The sequence below is a fragment of the Hippoglossus stenolepis genome, chromosome 7, assembly GCF_022539355.2.
Source record: "Hippoglossus stenolepis isolate QCI-W04-F060 chromosome 7, HSTE1.2, whole genome shotgun sequence".
Lineage (NCBI taxonomy): Eukaryota > Metazoa > Chordata > Actinopteri > Pleuronectiformes > Pleuronectidae > Hippoglossus > Hippoglossus stenolepis.
In genome coordinates, this window is record NC_061489.1 from 16,609,718 (window position 1) to 16,630,091 (window position 20,374).

At 44.4% G+C, this 20,374-nt stretch overlaps 1 protein-coding gene across 6 annotated transcripts in view; it reads left to right on the forward strand.

Moving 5' to 3' along the window:
• LOC118112441 (amyloid beta precursor protein binding family B member 2) overlaps positions 1-20,374 on the forward strand; it is a 33,472-nt gene that overhangs the window by 1,992 nt on the left and 11,106 nt on the right. For 3 of the 6 annotated variants that reach the window (XM_035161755.2, XM_035161752.2, XM_035161753.2), the window contains 7 exons: positions 1,397-2,640; positions 3,644-3,852; positions 4,511-4,654; positions 5,070-5,155; positions 5,297-5,357; positions 7,853-7,999; positions 8,367-8,494. In XM_035161755.2, coding sequence (XP_035017646.1) covers positions 1,428-2,640; positions 3,644-3,852; positions 4,511-4,654; positions 5,070-5,155; positions 5,297-5,357; positions 7,853-7,999; positions 8,367-8,494 — 1,988 coding nt within the window. In that variant the 5' untranslated portion in view covers positions 1,397-1,427. Of the gene's footprint in view, positions 1-1,396; positions 2,641-3,643; positions 3,853-4,510; positions 4,655-5,069; positions 5,156-5,296; positions 5,358-7,852; positions 8,000-8,366; positions 8,495-10,921; positions 11,700-20,374 lie in introns of those variants that run through there. The other 3 variants (XM_035161757.2, XM_035161758.2, XM_035161754.2) reach the window with 2 other exon arrangements.

The following is a 20,374-nucleotide window of genomic DNA, read 5'->3' on the forward strand; positions in this document are numbered from 1 at the left end:
CTGCCTGGTGTTACGATCGAAATGGGTCTCTGCCGCTGTTTTAGTTTCTCTTCCTCTGTTTGTGTTCAACATCTCAAAAGTGAATCCACCCAGAGATAAAAGAGACGCGGTGCAGCTCCAGTCAGCGGGAGCAGGCTGCCACCTCTCCTCCCCTCAGACCAGGCTGTGCTGCTCAGCCCCAGCTGTGAACGTCAGTCCTGGGTGAATACATCCAGGCTCTGACTCACAACCAACATCGTGCAAATGCATTCCAGCTCCAGGACCCTGGTGGAGTGTTTTTTATTTGAACACTTCAACACCGACACCTTATGTATGGTGTGAGGGTGAGAGGCTGGAAAAGAATCTGCATCGACCCTGCAAGGTGTTTCATCAGCTTCATGTGTGGCTGTAAAACCCCCAAAACAACACTGTATTATATTACATTTTCTGATATGCGATATACTGAGGGAGTATTCTAACCCTCCCTGTGAATAACACAGTGACCAACCATTAGCCAGCTACAGAGATAAGTGGGCTTAAAAGAAGCTCAACCACAAGGAGGAAGTGTATGATTCCACTCTGACTCAGCAAAACAGACAGTCAGGAAATGGATCAGTGGATTTTTCCAGGCAGCTCAGGCTACAGTGATGTCAGGGGAGCATTTTAGGTAACAGGGGTTACTTTACACAACCAGGATTTAAATCAGGACTTTAGATTTTCCTCTTCAGCCATATGCTGCACCTTGGGGCCATTGTCCCAAGACCCAAGACCTTCATGTCCAACCTAGTGTTCTGACACGGGGCAACATATTGAGTTCGCTAATCTTTCAGTGCCTCCAGTTTCAGAGGCAGAAAAACTGAATTACTGCACGATGGAACCTCCTCCATCTTTTACTGTAGTTACCATCATCTTTTCCTTATTTCAATAATTTAGTTACCTATAAACAGGGCTGCGTTACAACTTTGAGTTCCTGACTGTGAACCTTCTTAATAACTTTACCAACTGTTAAACAAGAGAGATCTTTGGCGAATGCTTTGCAGCCGTTGGTGTTGTTATGTATTTTGTTAATAGCTCTTTAGCTTCTGGCAGCTCTCTGGTCTTTATGCCGTAAAACCATCATTCATTAGCGAATCGTTTTTTTTAACAAATTTGTATTCATCATCAAATAAGTGTGTCTGTTGTGCATTCTGTGTTTTATTATTCAACTTTTGTTTCCTTTTGTTTCATTTTCATCCCATTTGTTCACCATGGACATTTCATTAAACAGTTTTGTTTGTACATAAATTGGTTAATTTGGATGAATTCAACAATAATTTTGACCATGACACTAATATAAAATAGGATCTGGCTATAATGTGTTGCAGCTACATCAGGTTAAACACGGTGAAATGGTTTCTGATTTCTCTTCTCCCTTCAGCTGTATCACAGCAGTGTGTTCCCAATCGGCCATGATGTCCGTTCAAACCCCTCCGCTCTCCCGCTCCGGCTCCTCTCCTTCCAACGTGGGTCTGGCCAATCGTTCGTCGTACAACCAGTTGCATGGGCGTGATGTCATTAAGGAGTCCATGGAGACCGGAAGTTCGTCCACTTTGCCGAAGAGCCGTCAGAGGTACGCAATGACCAGCGTGCGGAGCGCCATGGGGATCAGCGACAACTTGTCGTCTAAAAACCAACCCGCGACCAGGGGGAGGGGCCTCCCCACCAAGTCCTCCTCCAGCTCAGCCCTCTATTCCTCCTCTTCCTCCTCCTCGCTGTTTAATGCAACCAACCCCAAGCTGGCCAAGAACGGAGCCAACATGCAGAGACGAGCTGAGACCCAGCAGCTGGAACTCAGCAGGGCTAATACAGAGGGCAAAATACACAATGATCTCCTTAATAACCCAACTTCTGATTGGCTAGAATTGGAGAAAGAGAACTCACAGCAGTCATTGATCCGTAGACGCACCAAGAGCTTCTTGGAGTACCATGGGAAGGGCTTGGATCTAGACTTCAACTGGGGAAACAAGGAGGAGCAGGAGGAGAAGAAGCAACAGCCGTCTCCAGAGAAGGAGCAGGTTAGTCCTGCCAAAGAGAGGGAGAGTCAGAAGGAGGAGAAGCCGAGCAGCAAGCAGACCTGCCCGGAAGAGAGGGAAGAAGTGGAGCCAGTGGTGGAGGAGGAGGAAGAGGAAGATGACCCCACACCTACCATAAGACAGCCCTTGCTACCAGTGGTGGTGGAGGCCCCGCTTTCCTCCACTTCCTCCTCTTCCACCAGCAGCCCAGAGTGGATCCCAGACAACCTCAACCCCCTCCAGAACCAGGCTCCAGCCCAGGTCAGAGGGGAGCTCTGTGGTCAGGTTCAGACTGTCGCACGCAGTCCTGCAAAACCCCCCCGCAGTTCCCAGCCCCGGGTGATCAAGGTGGAGTTGCACCCCAACAATGAGAACCAGTTCCTGCAACAGTACCCACCTTCCTCCCCTAAACAGGCCCGAGCTGCAGAGAGGAGCCCCCCTGCCAGGAGCCGAGCGCCCCCTCCTCTGCCGGATCCTGAACATGAGACTGGACTCCCCAAAGTGGGCTTAAGAATGGACCTGACTCCTGAAACTCCATCAGGGGATGAAGACTCCAGCTGGACCACCCTGTCCCAGGAGACGCCGTCTCCTCAGACTCCCAAGGAGACAGGTTGGATATGAGTGTGTTTGTCTTTTCGTCTGCTCGACAGCCTTTAATCATCCTTTATCGCACACCTCCTTTCATTCCCCTCTTTCCCTCTCCCCCTCTCTACTGCAGACACACTGTCTGATCTGGAAATTTACCAAAAGCCAGTTACACTGCAGGAACCTTTAAGGCCCCCTTATGATGCAGGGAGTGAGAAGCAGGGACAGAGGGATAGGATACTGCAGACAGAATGGTGTGGAAAAGGAAGTGAAAGTGGAAAGAGAAAATAACCAGAGCTGGAATTTGTTAGTGGTGAAATTCTGAGTGGTCTCTGGAAAAAATATTTTTAAGATTATTTATCCCCCAGGATACTGTAAAGGCTATAATCAGAGGTTTTTTTTTACCACACAAGCCTTAGTGCATTGATGTGGAGATCGTCAAAATAATCAAAATATAATAATCAATATTGAACATATTCTATTTATTTCTTTTTGGGGGAGGGGTCAGATTACGATGCGGGGAGGGTACTTCAGCATAACACTGGAGAACTAGGTAGGGGGGACCCCCCAATTGCCACTGCGTATTTCACACACTGGCAAGGATGAACGACAAAGCATTAGTTAGAGAGTGTGTGTGGAGACCAAATATTAGAAATCAGACAGGGAACAAATAAACCAGCAGAGAGAGGAGGGGGGTCTGAAGCCCATTGGATCTTAATACAGAGGATGAGTTGTTATTACAACAGAAACTAAGTAGGGACAGACTGACCATCTCTGAAAATGACCGTGTTCTCCCTGTGTGTGTGTGTGTGTGTGTGTGTGTGTGTGTGTGTGTGTGTGTGTGTGTGTGTGTGTGTGTGTGTGTGTGTGTGTGTGTGTGTGTGTGTGTAAAGAGCCTTTTGTATGTGCATATGTTATGGTTAAATGTGTCTCAGCAGAACCCGCCTGTGCATATGACATGCATATGTCTGTGTTTGTGTGAAAGACTCAGGCTCAATATGTGTTTGTGTACCGCTGTCATCCATCAGCAGATGTATGGAGCGAGGGTGACCTGCCCCCAGGCTGGCGGGAGATCTCGGACTCATCAGAGGTCTATTTCTGGCACATCCCCACCGGCACCACGCAGTACCACCGACCCGTTGCCTCTGGCAACCAACATACCTCTCCTGACGACGAGCCTGACACTGAGCGTGACCCACAACAGGAATCACAGGACTCCCTCAAGCCACCCATCGAGGTGAGAAGACCCGCAGATCTAACACACTTTGTAGGCTACATAGGTTCAGGTTTGTTTTTTAGTAAAGCTGAAGCTTGTTTTGTCTCATGCAATATGCAACATTAATGAAGATAAAGTCACATGGTCACTTTAAATACAGGAACTTTAAGAGAATATGTTTTTGATCAGGCAGAAGTCTATTATTTATAATACTAAATGCTCAGGGTTGTGTAAGAAAGTAGAATTCCTGCACATCTCAGCTCACCAGCCTTTGAGGAAACACACTGTGGACATGTTCTTTAATTTCTCTCAGAGCTGCTCTACACATGTTGTTATAAAACATTTGAAGTTGAGTGACTTGAGTGACTCTCTGTAACATCTGCTTCCACTCTTATGTATAAAATTATAACCATGGGAATCTGTCCTGCTCCCTATGTAGATAAAACATGAACTGTATATAAAGATGGACGACATGACAGGTCCCCAAAAAGTGAAGCCAAATGAACCTCCCTAATTTCAAATGTTGATGGTTTGACTTACAAATACACAATCTCAGCCCAATATATTGGAGGCAGCTGGTGATCAATGAAGTACCCTCCATCCTCTCTCTCTCCGTCTCTGGTTCTCTCATGCTGCATCTCTCTGTTCCTCTAAATGTATGCCTCCGTCTCTCCCACAGCGCCCCAGCAGTCTGATATCTGACAGCTCGGTGGAGCCCGTCCCCTCCCCCTCCGGCTCCTGCCCCTCCTCCTCCTCCTCCACCCCCTCATATGATGTCACCTCTTCTGGACCGAAGCTCAACGCCGCCACCTGCACAGCCAAAGTACGACACTCAGCCAAATGTATCCACATGTTGAAATAGTCTCTCTCTCCGTGAAGGTTGAAATAGATTTTGTTTATGGGGTCCTTTATTTTGATGCTGAGGTTTTTACTATGAAAGCTACAAAATCTTATTAGCGTTGCTTCATCTGAGTAACATTTCAGACTCCATTTCCCTCTAAAAGCTTGATGGTGATCTTGATCTATCTCTGCTTTCACTGCTGCACTTATTAAATTGAAATTTGCTCCCCACAGTGTCTCTGTACAGTCTCAGTTGAATATTCAACATAGATGAATATCTCACATATGAGCTGTCCGCTCTGTGGTTATAACAATGCAAATGAGATCAGATACGTTGGTTTAATCAGGATCTGAAGTTTTTAATATGTCTCTCTGAACATCTGTCGGTTTTACTCCAGGAGCTGAAGGACTATCCAGTCTATCCAGATCCCAGTCTGAAGGCGTTCGAGGGAGCCACCCTCCGCTATGCTTCACTTAAACTCAAGTAATACACACATACTCTACAGCAGAGTGTCATTCTAGTTTTTCCTGAGCCATGATGCTTTTTCATGTAGTGATATATGTCTAGCTGTTGTGAAATTTGACTTTACAGTAACTATTTGTTATGTCTGATGTTACCCTGCAGCCCTCCAGCCCAATTGGAGACAGTGGACCTCAACAGTACTTTCCCCAATGAAGAGGCAATGGTAAGATCAATACAACAATAAATAACACGGGCATACATACAAATATTTCTGCCTGAAATAACTAAGTCATCATTATTAATTGGGTAAGTTGCATGTTGCAGCTGAATACCCCTCACCTCACCCTCCCTTCCAAGCATGAAAGAGAACCTGTGCTAAGGCTACCACAGTTGTCATAAAAACTCAAAAGGTGTTTAGTTTGTCCAGTCTGGGCTACTGTAAAAAACTTGGCGGCAGTATATAAATATAAGGGGCCAGTTCTAGGGTTAAGAAAACAACAATTTGTACAATTTAGATGAAACAAGTGGAAACATCACTATGATTACTCAATATAAAATGTCTGACAATAGATCCCTTTCACCTAAATCTTACACACTGGACCTTTAAAGTTTGCTAATAAGTTAGAAGCAGCTACAATCACAGACAAGGCCCACGATTTTACAATGTGAGGGAAATCCTGCAGGATGAAGGAATAACCTTTTTTCTGTGATGTTTCAGCTACTACCACTTCAGTAATCAGCTGTTTTTGCAAACTCTGCATAAATTCAAATGTTTCTCAGAATCAGTAACATGCTATACTGCCAATAACCCTTTGTTGCTATGTATAACATCTAATGTGTGTTAGATCATGTATTTGTTAAAGAAAGGAGGTCACCAGGATTTATTTATATTTATATGCACTGAGACAATGAACCTGCTCACTAGCATCTGCTCCTCCCTCATTTTCTCTCCATTCATTGCAGTGCCACTCAGTGGTGACTGTGGGAGGTGACTTGTGGTGAATGTGTTTTCAGGCAAACTATTTTTTGCTGCCCCCATGTGGAAGGTATAGGAATGCTTGACCAGAGCTCACAGGGAAAGTCAAAGTGGAAAGATGTGAATAATAGAAAGATAAAAATGCATCTTTTGTTAGATTCAGCTTGAAAATGAAAGAAGGAGAAATATTTTCTCTGACAATGATGCATGTACATAATTCATTTATGGAATTGGGGATTTCAATGGCATCATATTTTGGACCCTTTTGAATACAAACAAGTTCCACCATGTTTTGTAAATGACATCTTTAATTAATGACATTATTTAATTAATCACCATGTTTTTGATGCCCAAACTAAAAGTACAACATACACGTATCCTGTTTAGTCCGATTTTTAACTTTATCTACGCTGAGCAAAACTAACCTAAATCTCACAGGACATGAAATGAGACTTGGAGATGTTTTACTGTAAAAATTCAAGTGGAAGAAAAGCTTGAGAAATTCCAAAGCCTCCGAGGAACGAAGAAACACGAGGGAGAAGTGTGAGAATTCAGCTCCGATCTTAGCACGTGTGAAAGTTTAATGAGGAAGGAACACAAACAGAATATTATGGTCAGTGGAAGACAGAAGGAGGTGGTGAAGTGTGTGATTGGGTGTTTGCATGTGGTGGAGTTGTGTGTTTGTTTGACACGGATATAGAGCTGGAGGAGTTTATCCCGAGAGTTTCCCCAGCAGAGAGGAGCGCCTTGTTGTGGCAGAGAAAGAGAGAGAAAGTGCAGAGAGTGTGGTTAAAGCTGCTGGCTAGAGGCAGACCACACACACACACACACACACACACACACACACACACACACACACACACACACACACACACACACACACACACACACACACACACACACACACACACACACACACACACACACACACACACACACACACACACACACACAATAGTGAGAGTGTCATATTCATGTGTTGTCTTTCCCAGTCAAACCAGTCATTATTGCTGTGGTAGTGAGCTTGTGATGCTCCTGTTTCTGTCACTCACAATACAATTAGCATTAGAATCTAAGAGGAACTTTCTGTGCTTTGTATGTGTTAGTAGGTAAATATGTGGGGCTTCAGATATTTGTATCTTGTTTGGTAATGAGTTGAAAATGCATTGTATAGTGAGGTTAAAATTGTAATTAATATATAATAATATGCATCAGTTTGGATCTTGTTTTTGTGTATTTGGTCATTGTTAGTTTTGTTTATTGTAACTGCTGAGTAAGTATTAGTTACTATTACTTAGTAGAGTGCTAATATCTATGAGTGAATCAAAATAGTTGATAGGTTGATCTTCATTCAGTTACTGTGAAGTAACAAAAAATCCTTTCAACTCTACAAGAGACGATATTTTTCCTGAGTTTAATCTGAGCAGTTGGAAGAAAACTGTGGGTGGTATATGTATCTGATGTGTATGCAATATGGTTATAAAGAGGCCAATCAGCATGGCAGGGGTACGCTCCCTCCCTTATAGTTCATTGTGAAGGTTGTTATTTATTACAAAGTGGTTTTGGATAATCAGACTTATTCACAACCTGTCTAATCATCCAACTGCTTGAATTATTTACCGTGTCAGAGTTTATCATAGCCTCTATTTTGAAATTATTTTACCAAAGTCACTGTTATCATTCACAACTCCAACTTCTTGAATTCTCTAGTGTAACAAAACGATTCTGTGTCTTCCTCCCAGTCGTTTCCAGTGCGATCTCTGGGCTGGGTGGAGATGGCTGAGCAGGACCTGTCCGAGGGGAGAAGCAGTGTGGCCGTGCACCACTGTATCAGACAGCTGTCGTACTGCAGGAGGGACATCCGGGACTCAGCCGGGGTCTGGGGAGAGGTCAGTGGGTAACATGGAGTGTAGCTAATGTTTTAGTAGAAAAGAAAATCATAAGAACAACATTTGTTTTATTCTTATATATATATATTTAATGGAATTTTTCTCCTGGCAGGACGCAAACTAATACATTTTTTATTTCTTTTCTTTGGCTTGTTGTTTTTAGAGGCCTGAAAAGTTAAAAGTATTTATAATGTCACGTAAAAAAACTAAAGTTAAAGAGAAATCTGAAAAAAATAATTATAATTAGCGTCATACTACATGACTAGTAGTAGTGCCGTTTTTTTTCTAATTTCCTGTTTTGAATCACCTTCTGGTCCCTCACGTGGTCCTGCCCCACCAGCTTTAGTGTCTGTTTGTGGTGCTACAGGGTAAAGGGATGCTGCTGGTGCTTCAGGACCGCATGTTGACCCTGGTGGACCCTGACGATCACAGCCTGCTTCACTCTCAGCCAATCAGCAGCATCCGCGTGTGGGGCGTCGGCCGCGACCACGACAGGTAGGTGGAGATCACAAACATCTTTATTCTTTCACGATAGCATTTTTGTGATTTATGGGCAGATCCAACTGTTTTATCAACTCTCAAATGTCGTTTCTTGGATTTGAATGAGATGCAAAAAAGGAAAAAGCATTAAAACCATACTACAAAGATACAGACACACCACATATTTAGTAACACACTGTGAACTGCACATGTGGAACGTTCTTGCTGTTGGAAGCTGAATCAGGAGTTTTACCTAATCACCAGAGAATGGAATCGGCCTCATTATTATGTGATGCATATTTGCACAAACTGCATTCAAAGCACAATAATTATGCTCATTGCTCGGTGGTTCTGCTCCACACAGAGGTCCTGCGGGGCTTCGAGTCATTTGGCAGACGCCCGTGGTCGTAACCTCTTCTGGTTGTGAGCTGACAGTGTGCTGAGGCTAGCACGGCTGCTAATGGAGGGGACAAGCTAAGCCTTCATTGATAAGGACCCCTCTGGGTTTTCATCAACCCGTGGAGCGAGCACTTCAGGCACACGCACAAAGCGCATCTGGAAAACATAAGTGCTGATGTAAAATTTAACATGCATGAAACATGTATGCATATTTGCATGTATGCATATGCTTAAAATACACAGGAAAGGAGATGTGGAGATGTGTCACAAGATGCAAAGACACAAATGAGACGAGGTTTGCAGTTGTCTGGTCGTGACGAGTGTAATCAGCCTTTAAAGGACTGGGTGGAAATGGATTTTAAAATAGCATCTGTGCAAAAAGGCTTGATCTCACTTGGTCGTGCTCGCCAAGTCTTATTTCTCTCTCTCTGTGCCCATGTCTTTTTTCAATCTCTTTGTCTCTTCCTCTTTATCTCCTCAGTGCTGATATAGTCTCCCTCACACCCTCTTACGCTCTCTCCCTCCCCCTCCGTCAACTGTGTGTGTGTGTGTGTGTGTGTGTGTGTGTGTGTGTGTGTGTGTGTGTGTGTGTGTGTGTGTGTGTGTGTGTGTGTGTGTGTGTGTGTGTGTGTGTGTGTGTGTGTGTGTGTGTGTGTGTGTGTGTGTGAGACAAATTGAGGGAGAGGAAGAAAGAGTCCCCCCACCCTCGTCCATCTCAGAGGTTTGAGAAACTTTCAGCGCTCTCTCTCTCTCTCTCTCTCTCTCTCTCTCAGCAGTAATGCATAAAGCGTGTAGTGGAAAGACGAGGGGAGGGTCGGGCCAGGATAACTCCCTTCCACTTATCCCCTTTTCTTTCCCTCTCACTCCATCCCTCTCTCCCTCTCCCTCTTTTACGACATCCTCTCCTCCCATCAGCACTTTAAAATCTGCAGCCTGCTGTCTTATCGCCTGTGTTTGGTTGCAGGCTCATGACTCTTTATGTGCGGCGATATTACCCAGTGATCCAGAGGATGTTGTGGTGCTCTGGGATCACAATGCACTTTTCATGTATGCAGCAAATTGTTTCACAGTAGCCTCCCCCCCCCGTCCGTCCGTCCGTCAGGATTGTGCATGTGTGTATTCGAGATAAGAGGTTGGAATTATTCAGACCTGCCACTAGAGTGCACTATACATCCAAAAGAGCTGATATAATGCAACCGGGTACCAGATGGTGGTGTATACATACTTAAGTGTACTTTTGGTCTGTTTCATGGTTTGGCCTCTGGATTTTGATAACAAGTTAAATTTGATGGCATTAAAAGGGTTTTATTCAAGATAATGATACTTCTGACAACAGTGTACTTCCAGCTTTGTGGCAACAATTTGGGAGAAGCTCTCCTCTGGGGAGACTGGTGAGATGCTGCTGTCATCTTAGTTGGTCTGTGTTGACAGTTTCTTCTGATTATGAGTCTTTCGCCTTCCTTTTGAAGCGCCTGTTAATCTACTTGACTGATGCTGGTAAATGAGGAAAGGCAAAATGAAGACAAGGAAAACGAGGAAAAGGAAACAGGGAGCGCAGGATTTGGAATAGTGAGCTAATGCATGCATGAATGCTCACATGGAGGATCCTGCAAAGTAGAGATCCCTTTAGTCTCTCCATCCCTTTCTCTCTCTCTCTGTCTCTCTCTCTCCGTCTGCTGCCTCTTTCTCTCGCCATCTATCTGAGGAATATTCCCCATCCCCTTGTCCTGAATGTTCTTGCTCTCTCGCTCTCTCTCTCTCTCCTTCAGCTTGATTCAATATGAATGAGCCCCCTCGTCCTTTCAGCAGGTACGGCTGGGGTTGGGGGGGTGCGTTGCTCCCCCGATGAAGTCATGATGCTATATCTGGAGCACTCAGCAAGTCTGTCTACGTGAACGCCCATGAGTTGCGCGTGCACGTTTCCCTGAGAGAGAGATAGTGTGTGTGTGTGTGTGTGTGTGTGTGTCTGCACGTGGGTTTGAATTGATGAAGTCATAGGTCTAAATCTGGAGCACTCTGTTGTACTTGGGTGAGGGTGAATGAGTGGGGGGGGGGGGATGGCGCGTTTCCCTCACTTCTCCATCTCCTCTTTCTTGTCTGCAGTGCTCTCGCACACAATTTCGACTCTTTGTCTCCAGCGCTGCTTTTCTGCCTCCCTATCGTTCCATTGGCTGCACAGCTTTGCCTCTTCTTCTTCTTCTTCTTCTTCTTCTTCTTCTTCTTCTTCTTCTTCTTCTTCTTCTTCTTCTTCTTCTTCTTCTTTTACTGCCATCCTTTTGTTGGTCCCGCTGTTGCACTTCAGCAGAGTGTAAGCCGCCCCCTGGTTTTTTTTCCCCAGCTCCAGTGAGACATGAGGGGGAGAGACAAAGATAGCAGCAACTGAGGAAGAGGAGAAGATAGTGAAGAGAAACAGGAAGAGTGCAGGGGGAGAGAGAGTGGGTGTAAACAGACCGCTGGAGAGCAAGTGAGAGAGGAGGAGAGAGGCGTGCTTGTCTGCGTGCGCTGAGCAGGACGCGGCAGGACCTTACCGGAGACTCTCTGGACCGGGACAAGCGAAGCAGAGGAGGACGATAAGGGAGAGGAAAGGGGCAGCAGAGGAAGGAGGAGAGGGAGAGGGAGAAGCAAAAGGGGGGAGGGGAAGGAAAGAAGCTCAAGAGGAATTGAAAAAAAGAAGAGGAAGAGGAAAAAGAGTGGAGGCAGACGGGTAGAGATTGGACCCCCTCGAGTACCATGGAGAAGGGGCTGTAGCAATGTCACCGTGGCGGAGGAGCTAACGAGGCAGGGAGGTAGTCGTGGTAACAGGGCGAGGATGCCTGCCTGTGTGAGTACACCTGCCTCTTGTTCATTCACTCCTCTAGCTCTGCCCATCCCTCCATCCCTCCATCCATCCATCCATCACTCTTCGTCCCAGCACCCCTGTCTCTCTCCTTTTTCTGACTTTTAATTGCTCAGTTTGTGCAGTCGACACTACACCAAGCTCCGAGCCCCACTTTCATTTATTAGCTTTCCCTTTAAAATCTTCTCAGCCTCCCGCTGAGTGTTTGACTTCAAGCTGTGTACTTTCTCTGCCTCCCCCCCTCTCTCTCCCTCCCGTCTCTCCCTCTCTCTCTGGATAGCCATCAGGGCTAGAGGTGCTGGTTTTCAGCAGCGGGGTTCGCAGCCAGAGTCACTGAGACATGAGCAAGATGTTCAGGGAGCTCCGATAAGAAAGGGTGAGAGAAAGAAAAGAAAGAGAGATGAAGTAAGCAAAGTGGGGATTGAGGAAGGCAGGATTAAAGAGTCTGAATGTGCTGCAGGGAGTGTGTGTGTGTGTGTGTGTGTGTGTGTGTGTGTGTGTGTGTGTGTGTGTGTGTGTGTGTGTGTGTGTGTGTGTGTGTGTGTGTGTGTGTGTGTGTGTGTGTGTGTGTGTGTGTGTGTGTGTGTGTGTGTGTGTGTGTGTGTACCTGATATGTGGAGTTTCCCTCTCTCGCTCATTACAAGCAGAGCAGGAGGAGTGAGGAGGATGAGGGATGAGCAGGGAAACACTAAGCGAAGAACAAAAAGAAGCGAAAAGATTTTCGATATCGGGGGGGCAGGTCCTGCTTGTTTTCTCGTCCTTGACGTGTGACACTGATTAGGTCACTGTTTAAAATGTCTGCGTGTGTTTTTTCCTGCTGTTAAAGTGAACAATTTTCTTCGCTAATGGCATCATCAGCAGACGTGCAGCACATATGCAACAAGCATAACTCTTGCTAACATGGACCAAGTCCCACTTCATTCATATTCATTAGTGGGCAGCACTGGGGCTCTGCTTTCTTATTCCCTCCAGCTCTCACTTATTTCTCGCCACTGCTGACCTTCTGTGGACAGCTGTGGCATGTAGAGAAGAAAGGGAGAGGAGGAGAGGAAAGGAGAGGAGTGGAGAAGAGAGGAGGACAGAGGAAAGGAGAGGAAGGAAGAGGAGAGGAGAGGAGAGGAGAGGGGAGAGGAGAGGAGAGGAGAGGAGAGGAGAGAGAGGAGGGATGGGATGGAGGAGAGAGGAGAGGAGAGGAAGGAAGAGGAAAGGAGAGGAGGAGAGGGAAGGAGAGGAGAGGAAGAAACACGCAAGCCTCCACTATCATTAATATTTTAATGCTGAACACACTCCAGCGATCACCTCCATTTATGTCAATGAAGTGAGTTTGTATGTGCATGTTTGGGTTGTGGCAGCTGCTCCTCGACCCCTTTCAGTCACGATGTCCCGCTTGAACCGCAGCTTATTTGCTGATGTCGAGGCCCCTGTCGCCTTAATTAACATGCGAGGGACCTCTGATGGCCCGCCGGGACCGGGCCTGAACACCTAGATCCACTCGATAGACGCCAGGGTGATTGATGGCCTCCTCTCGCTGCTCCCCCTGCTCCGATTTGAGCCCCATCTCTTTCCTCGCGGAGTCATCGCTCCTCCACGTCAGCTCCCCCATCATCTACCCACAATCCATCACTCCCACTTCTCCGCACACATACACGCACACGTCTTGACAGGTCAGGATATGTCCACCCAGCCTCGCAGAAAACCCAATCCTCTGCAGGGTCATCATGGCAGGAGCGGTGGCTCCACTCAGAGTCATATGTCAGACACACACAGAGAGAATTACACACAATGGTACAAAGAAAAAAAAGTCTTCCCTCTCTCTTGCATTTCATCTCTCTTTTACATTAGCATTGTTAGGCACACCTGCTGTAATCCCTGCCCTCCTGACGGATTACTCCTCCCGTTCCCCCTATAGATCGCCTCCCTTTCCCCAACCAGCCGATAAATCTCCTCCCGATAAAAACCACTCTGGTCCTCGGCCGTGGCGATGCTGATGTTCGCTGATCATACAGGGCTGAACGCAGCGGGAGAGTCGGGGTCTGCCTGAAGCTCGTCTATCCACAGCATCCAGACAGCAGAAGTGGCCACACACAGTTTTTAGGTTGAATATATTTGAATACTCAACGTGTTTGATGTAGGTTTTTTGGATTGTTTTCCTCTGGGGCAGCTGTCTGTCGGCGTGTGGAGCAGAATAAATGTATTAGGTGGTGAATTAATCTGGTCTTTGTTATCTCAGGATCAATATCGCATTTATTCAAATAATGTACATTGACAGATTGTAATTAGAGGAACTCATCTATCACTTTTTTTGATTATGATTTTTTTTAAATCTCTTCAGCTCATTCATGAGTAGAATATTTTTTCTCATAAATCGATAGATTGCAAATGTGCTGAATGCATCTTAAACCCAGACAATAGCTAAAACCCTGATTGGCAAATAACACCAACCTCCATCCATCCACCCACCCAACCATGCATCCACCCAACCATGCATCCATCCATCCATCCATCCATCCATCCACCCACCCACCCACCCACCCACCCACCTACTTCTATACCGCTTGTCCTAGGGGCTGGAGTTTATAATTAATAACTGTTTTTATTTTCTGTTCATCGGCTGGGTATTTTCCCCATGAATCATTTAATCATTTCATTTGTAAAGGGCAGGTCAATGGTAAAAAATCACCACTCTTCCCTCAGATCGCTGTTTTTTTTGGACAATAACACAGATATTCATGTTGTTAGCACAAGACAAAAACAAGGATATATTGATGATATTACGTATCTGACTATAAACAGATAATCTATCTGATCAAGTTACAGAATCAGGCATTCTGCATTTAGAGGTTTGGGTTCGGTTCCGACCCGGCCCTTTGCTGCGTGTCTTTCCCATTTCAACTTTATACTGTCCGGTCGGTATTAGTGAAATCTTTAGAAAAGGTAACAGAATCATAGTTTAATCCTTTGAGCTTTAAATTTTACTTTAAAATGTTTTCTTACGTGCCTCTAGTGGTATCTAGCCTCACTGGTAGCTTTTATAGTTTAGATATATGCCTAGAAACTATTTGTCTCTGAGATTTCTGCCTGCAGCCAAAGACTGGGACACTCTGGGACAAAATTGAAATGGAAAAACAACATTTCTCTCTTGAAGAAATATTAAAAAAAAACATAAATATCACAGCAGAAACATGAAGAGTTGAAACTAAAAGTATCTTCGTCCCGATGCTGCTGTTCTTTCAGCGTATGCATTGTAAGTCCAATGACAGACTGTACTTCACTGTACTGTATGTGCATGAAACAATGATTTATGGCACATGCACCAAATGAGGTTACATGCACAGTGTGGTCCAAACTGAACTGTGCATGTATACAGCTTGAACTTTGTTCTAACTCGACACCAAATTCCTGCGCTCCCCTACACTCTCTCTCTCTCTCTCTCTCTCTCTCTCTCTCTCTCTCTCTCTCTGGGAGCGTCAGACTGAAGTGACATCTCACTGAAGCTTTGATTCAATAGAGAATAACTGTGCTCGTGTGCTAAAACACACAAATGACACATACAGAGAATCTCTCTCTCTCTCTCTCTCTCTCTCTCTCTAGCAGTGTGATGTATAAATGATCAAGAGCAGAGAGAACAGCAGGACATCATCTTTCCCCCTCTCTCGCCCACCCAGAATCCCTCTTTCTCCCCCTCACACACACACACACACACACTCTGTCTTTCCATCTCTCCCACCCACCTCTCTCTGCTTTTTAATATGTAATGAAATACAACGAGTGTTGACACATGGGTGCTGTGTGTGTGTGCCTCCTCGGCTTGTTGCCCCTCCCTCTCTCATTTGCCTGTGTGCCACACTCAGTCACAAACCTGTGTGTAGACAGGCCCGGGGTAAAGTGCGTTTTACTCCCACCTTTTAAGCAAAACACCATCTTCACCATCAGTGTTGTAAATCGCTGCGTTTTCGCAGAAATGATGCACAAGTACTGAGTATGAATCAAACCGAGGCAGAGCTGCCGCTGTAAACAACATCAAATGTCTGCTCAGATCACACAGGCAGCCCTCTGTGCTGCGTACGCTGCTTAATACATTGTAGACAACAGTTTTATTTTTATTTTCAGCTTGATTTGTCCTACTTCTTTGCTGCCTCGGGCAATATTGATGATTGTGTGTGTGTTTCTGCCAGTCTGCCTGCGAGTGTGTGTGTGTGTGTGTGTGTGTGTGTGTGTGTGTGTGTGTGTGTGTGTGTGTGTGTGTGTGTGTGTGTGTGTGTGTGTGTGTGTGTGTGTGTGTGTGTGTGTGTGTGTGTGTGTTTGTTTGTGTGTACAGAGAAAGGGAGTATGTGTCATCTGGTACCTTTGCTGCCCCTGGCCCTGGGTGCTCATTTTGCTGCTCATCTTGGTGCAGTAAACAGGTTTACGATGGCGAGAGGTAATTACGCTCAGACATTTTGCATTAGGTCTAATGGCTGTGGGCCATGACTAATTCACCAGGTCGCAGAGGGGTTTACCCTGTTCTGTTGTCACACAGCCTGGAAGTACTCAGTGTCACTGAGGCTGGAAGAGCTTCGACTGCTGTTGCCTTTAGTTCGGTACAAATTAGCCCCAAACATCCTTTTTTTCAGGCACGCCTATTTTTCTGTTCAACGTCATTAAAATGAATAGTTCAACATTTTGGGAAAAATATGCAGTTTGACGAGAAGATCAATATCATTCAAATCTCTGTGTTAACATGGAACTGGAGCCAGGGGGTGATTGGCTTAGCTTAGCATAAAGACTGGGTTCAGCTACTCTTTGTGTTACTGCTTCTTCGTGAACACTACTGCTTAAACTAAAACCATAAACTGTCATTTTTACATTTCATCATTCGTCATCATTCGACTTAGTGAGTTTTTGTTTAGGTTGGTGAATTTCTAAGACAGCTGCATGTACAGATATGAAAGTGGCTTCTAAAGATGGACAACAGGATAGCCTTCCAAAAGTGAAGCCAAATCATCTTAATCACCCCCCTGGTGGCTGGCTGCAGTATAGTCCATTGATCCCTTCCCTCCATGTTAGTGGATGGGATTCTTGTGACTAATGTATGTTGAGTTCATTTATAAGTTTGGTTTGAAGTACTTATTTGATGCTATAAAACTGGATGAAACGTCATAATTGGTCGAGCATGTGTAAAGGCAGGACCTTGATACCAGGACTCCGCACCACAATCACTACTACGCAGGCTCTGGTTCCAAATGACATCAACAGTGCAAGATGGCATTATCCCTCTTTAAATACAATCTATAATGATCACCTCTCTCTCATGCTAACCTTCCCCACAGGGACTGTGCTTACGTGTTTCCAGCGAGTTGGTGATACAGATCAATGACCACCGACTGATAGATCTATATCGAGTTGATATATCGCTGTGTTGTTGCTGTACAGGATACTGCCTCTCTACAGTCTCACCATTACATATAAACTAAATGTAGTTTATCCACCAGAGAGCCAGTCAAGTCAGTTCAATTGTTGCTCAAAGGCACAAATCCTAAATTCATTCCAGAGGGGAATTACAGTATGATCTATTTAATATCTACTGTATCTCACTCCTAAACCTAGAAAGATTCCTCACATAAAATGGGAAAAACTTCAGTTTGAATAGACAGAGACAGTAATAACAATACATTTTTTCTAGTAATACTATGATTTTAAAGTATGACTTTACTTACATAATATTAAGATTTTATTCCTATATATATATGAAATATGGCCCAAATATTATTTTCCATTGTTCAGATGTAAATTTATGATAATAACACGTCACAGATCCTTGAAAAATGAATATTCACAATATACCCGAATTATATTTTTTTGACTCTCAAATATCAATAACAACACGGGCTAAAATATCAGTTTTGGTCTGGTTCTAATTTAAATACTGATCATTTTAAGCAAATGTTATAGAGGCACAGATGTATATAAACAGGTGGTGGACACTCACATAGCGTCAACAGAGCTGTAAAACTAAGCCCATTTCTGTCAGCAGCTCTAAAGTAGTGTGGTTTCTTCTTTCTGGTTTTATCTGTGTGTTTTATTACCTTTTTTTATCACCATATTCTACTTTCCATTACAATAAATTACAATTAACTTCAGTCAGGAGCAACACTCACGGTTTCCTGCAAACTATCAGCAGGGGTCCAATAAAATTTAAAAAACAGTATCTTTGCCGCAGTGTATTGCAACGTTTATTGTTAGGACCAATGGAAATGGAGAGTTTTTCAAAAGAAGAAATGTTCCAAAAAAATGTTTATGTGCTATTATGTTGTGTTTTAGGGTGGATTTATCTTTTTCTATTCGTATCAGTACTTGTTGTATAATTGTCATGAATGTCATTTAGGCTCATACAGATTAGTATGAGCCTAAATGTTATTTATGACAATTATAAAACAAGTACTGATGCTAGCCTCATATTCACTAGCAAGGACCTCCAACTGTATGCGATCTATAGGTTTGAATGGAAATAGATATATAGATATATTGGATGTTGAGAAAAAATGAAGGATGAAGGGATGAGGGTAGGGATGAGGGAAGGAGAATGAAGGACGGAGGATGAAGCGAGGAGTGTAGGGATGAGGGAAGGAGGAAGAAGGAATGAAGGACGGAGGATGAAGGGATGAAGGAAGAGGATGAAGAAGGAAGAAGGATGAAGGAATGAGGGAAGGAGGATGTAAGGATGTCAGAAGGAGGATGAAGGGATGAGGGTAGGACTTTTTCCCCTTTCTTCTTCTCTCTTCTTTTTCACCTTTTCTCTTGCGGAGAAGGGAAAGGATGGGTTAAAGAATCTGAGTCCAACAGAGAGTGATGTGTTGACTGGTGATTAGAAGGCAGGTGATTAGAGGTGTGGTTGAGGCGTGGCCCTGACCCCACCATCTGATAATGTTATCTAAACTCAAGCAATCCCAGCTTTTTGCTTTCATGGGATAATTTCATGCTGCAGCAAAGTTTTAAGTGAAGCTTCTAACACACAGTCTTCACACAAATGCTGCACAAAAAAGCAGAAGAAACAGCTGGTAAACATAAATCTACCTGTCAGTTGTTATGTTATTCTCTTTGCAGTGTGATGAAAGGGCTTTCCTCTCAATCACCATCCAGCGGTAGTCTCCACTCTCACATGTTGCCATGGAACTGGATCTGATCCATGTTGGACTGGAGCCAGAGTCGCCAGTCCAGCAGCGATCAATACGTTCAACGCACTTTCTGCTGACGGGAGAGTCTCCAGCCACTTCCTCCTCAGACATTTCTAAAAACAGCGTTGGGCCGTGCAATTAGCATATGTACGAGCATTAGCATATAGCGGCCGACACTACCCAGATCCTCTCCGAGCTGCTCGATAATTGAAGTCTGTGTCAAGTGTGTGTTTGCATGTACGTGTGACAGATGGTTTGGAGAAGACACGAGTCTCTGCTGAGTGATGGAGGCTGCACTGCAGAAGAACGCACTGCAGTGCAGGTGGTTTTCTCTGCCGCTCATTGCACACTTTAGATTTATTACAGCGTTTTAGTACCTGAAGATGCACGTTGGCGTTATTCTCTATCAGGTTTTTGAAACTTCTTGAATTTAAATAAGGTAGTATTATCAGTGAAAGTGGTCTTTTGTCTGAAATATCGAGAGTTACATTTGCAAACTCTGGCAAAAAGCCAAACACTTACAAGCAAGTGTTGCTTAAGTACTTGACAATATATAAACAATTTAACATCATGTTTTACAAAAGTTAGATTTACCTCCGCCAAGGTCGTTATGTTATTGACTCCATATCTTTGTTACTTTTTAGTTTGCAGGATGGATTTCAATGACCTTTTGTGTAGGGGTGGGGCACGACCCAAGGAAGCAGCCCCGTTTCATAAGGGGAGTGCTGGGCCTTGGCGGAGGCGTACGCTCTACTATGTCCTATTCTCGTTTGCAAACTATGCAACTTTTTACGTTAAAATAGCAGCCTCAAAATTAGCTTGATGTTTCACTGACTTGGAATATGGACGATAGAGACACTTTCATTCCCACTGCTCACCCCGAATGTCTGCTCTTGCTCTATGTTACTTTGGAGAGTGGGTACGATCTCCTGTGAGAAGTGTGGAATTGAATCTGCCAAAATCAGGTCCAGAAAGTTCAAGACTAATGCTGAGCTGTAGATCAGTTTAAAAAAAAGATTTAGGAGTCATTATAAAAACAGCGTTTATCTCCAATAATCAGTGTGGAAACTTTTAAATTTCAAGAATCTTAACAGAGTTTGGTGTATTTGTTACAGTGGCAGCTTTTCTGGTTGGGGTAATATTCACCGCTCAGTTGTGTTTTAGTTCAGTGAGTGGCCATTCATTTATTTGATTTGTAGAGATATGATATCAAGTGTACATTTTACTACACTCACAGTCAATTCCATTTTACTCCCCCCCGGAAAATCTGTGAACCTCAGAGGTGAGATTATTTTATTTCCTTCAGGTACAGTTGTGTTGATGTGTGATCACCAGAGCCGAGCTGAGCTGCTGTTATCATTAAAAACACTGTTCCAGCTGCAAATAGTTCTCACTTCCTCTGGAGTCTCGACTGCTGAGTCGAACTTGCCAACTTTGCAAGAAATCAGAGTTGCGATTTTCCCATAGCGCTACGTACTGTATGCTAATGTTAACACTACTACGCAC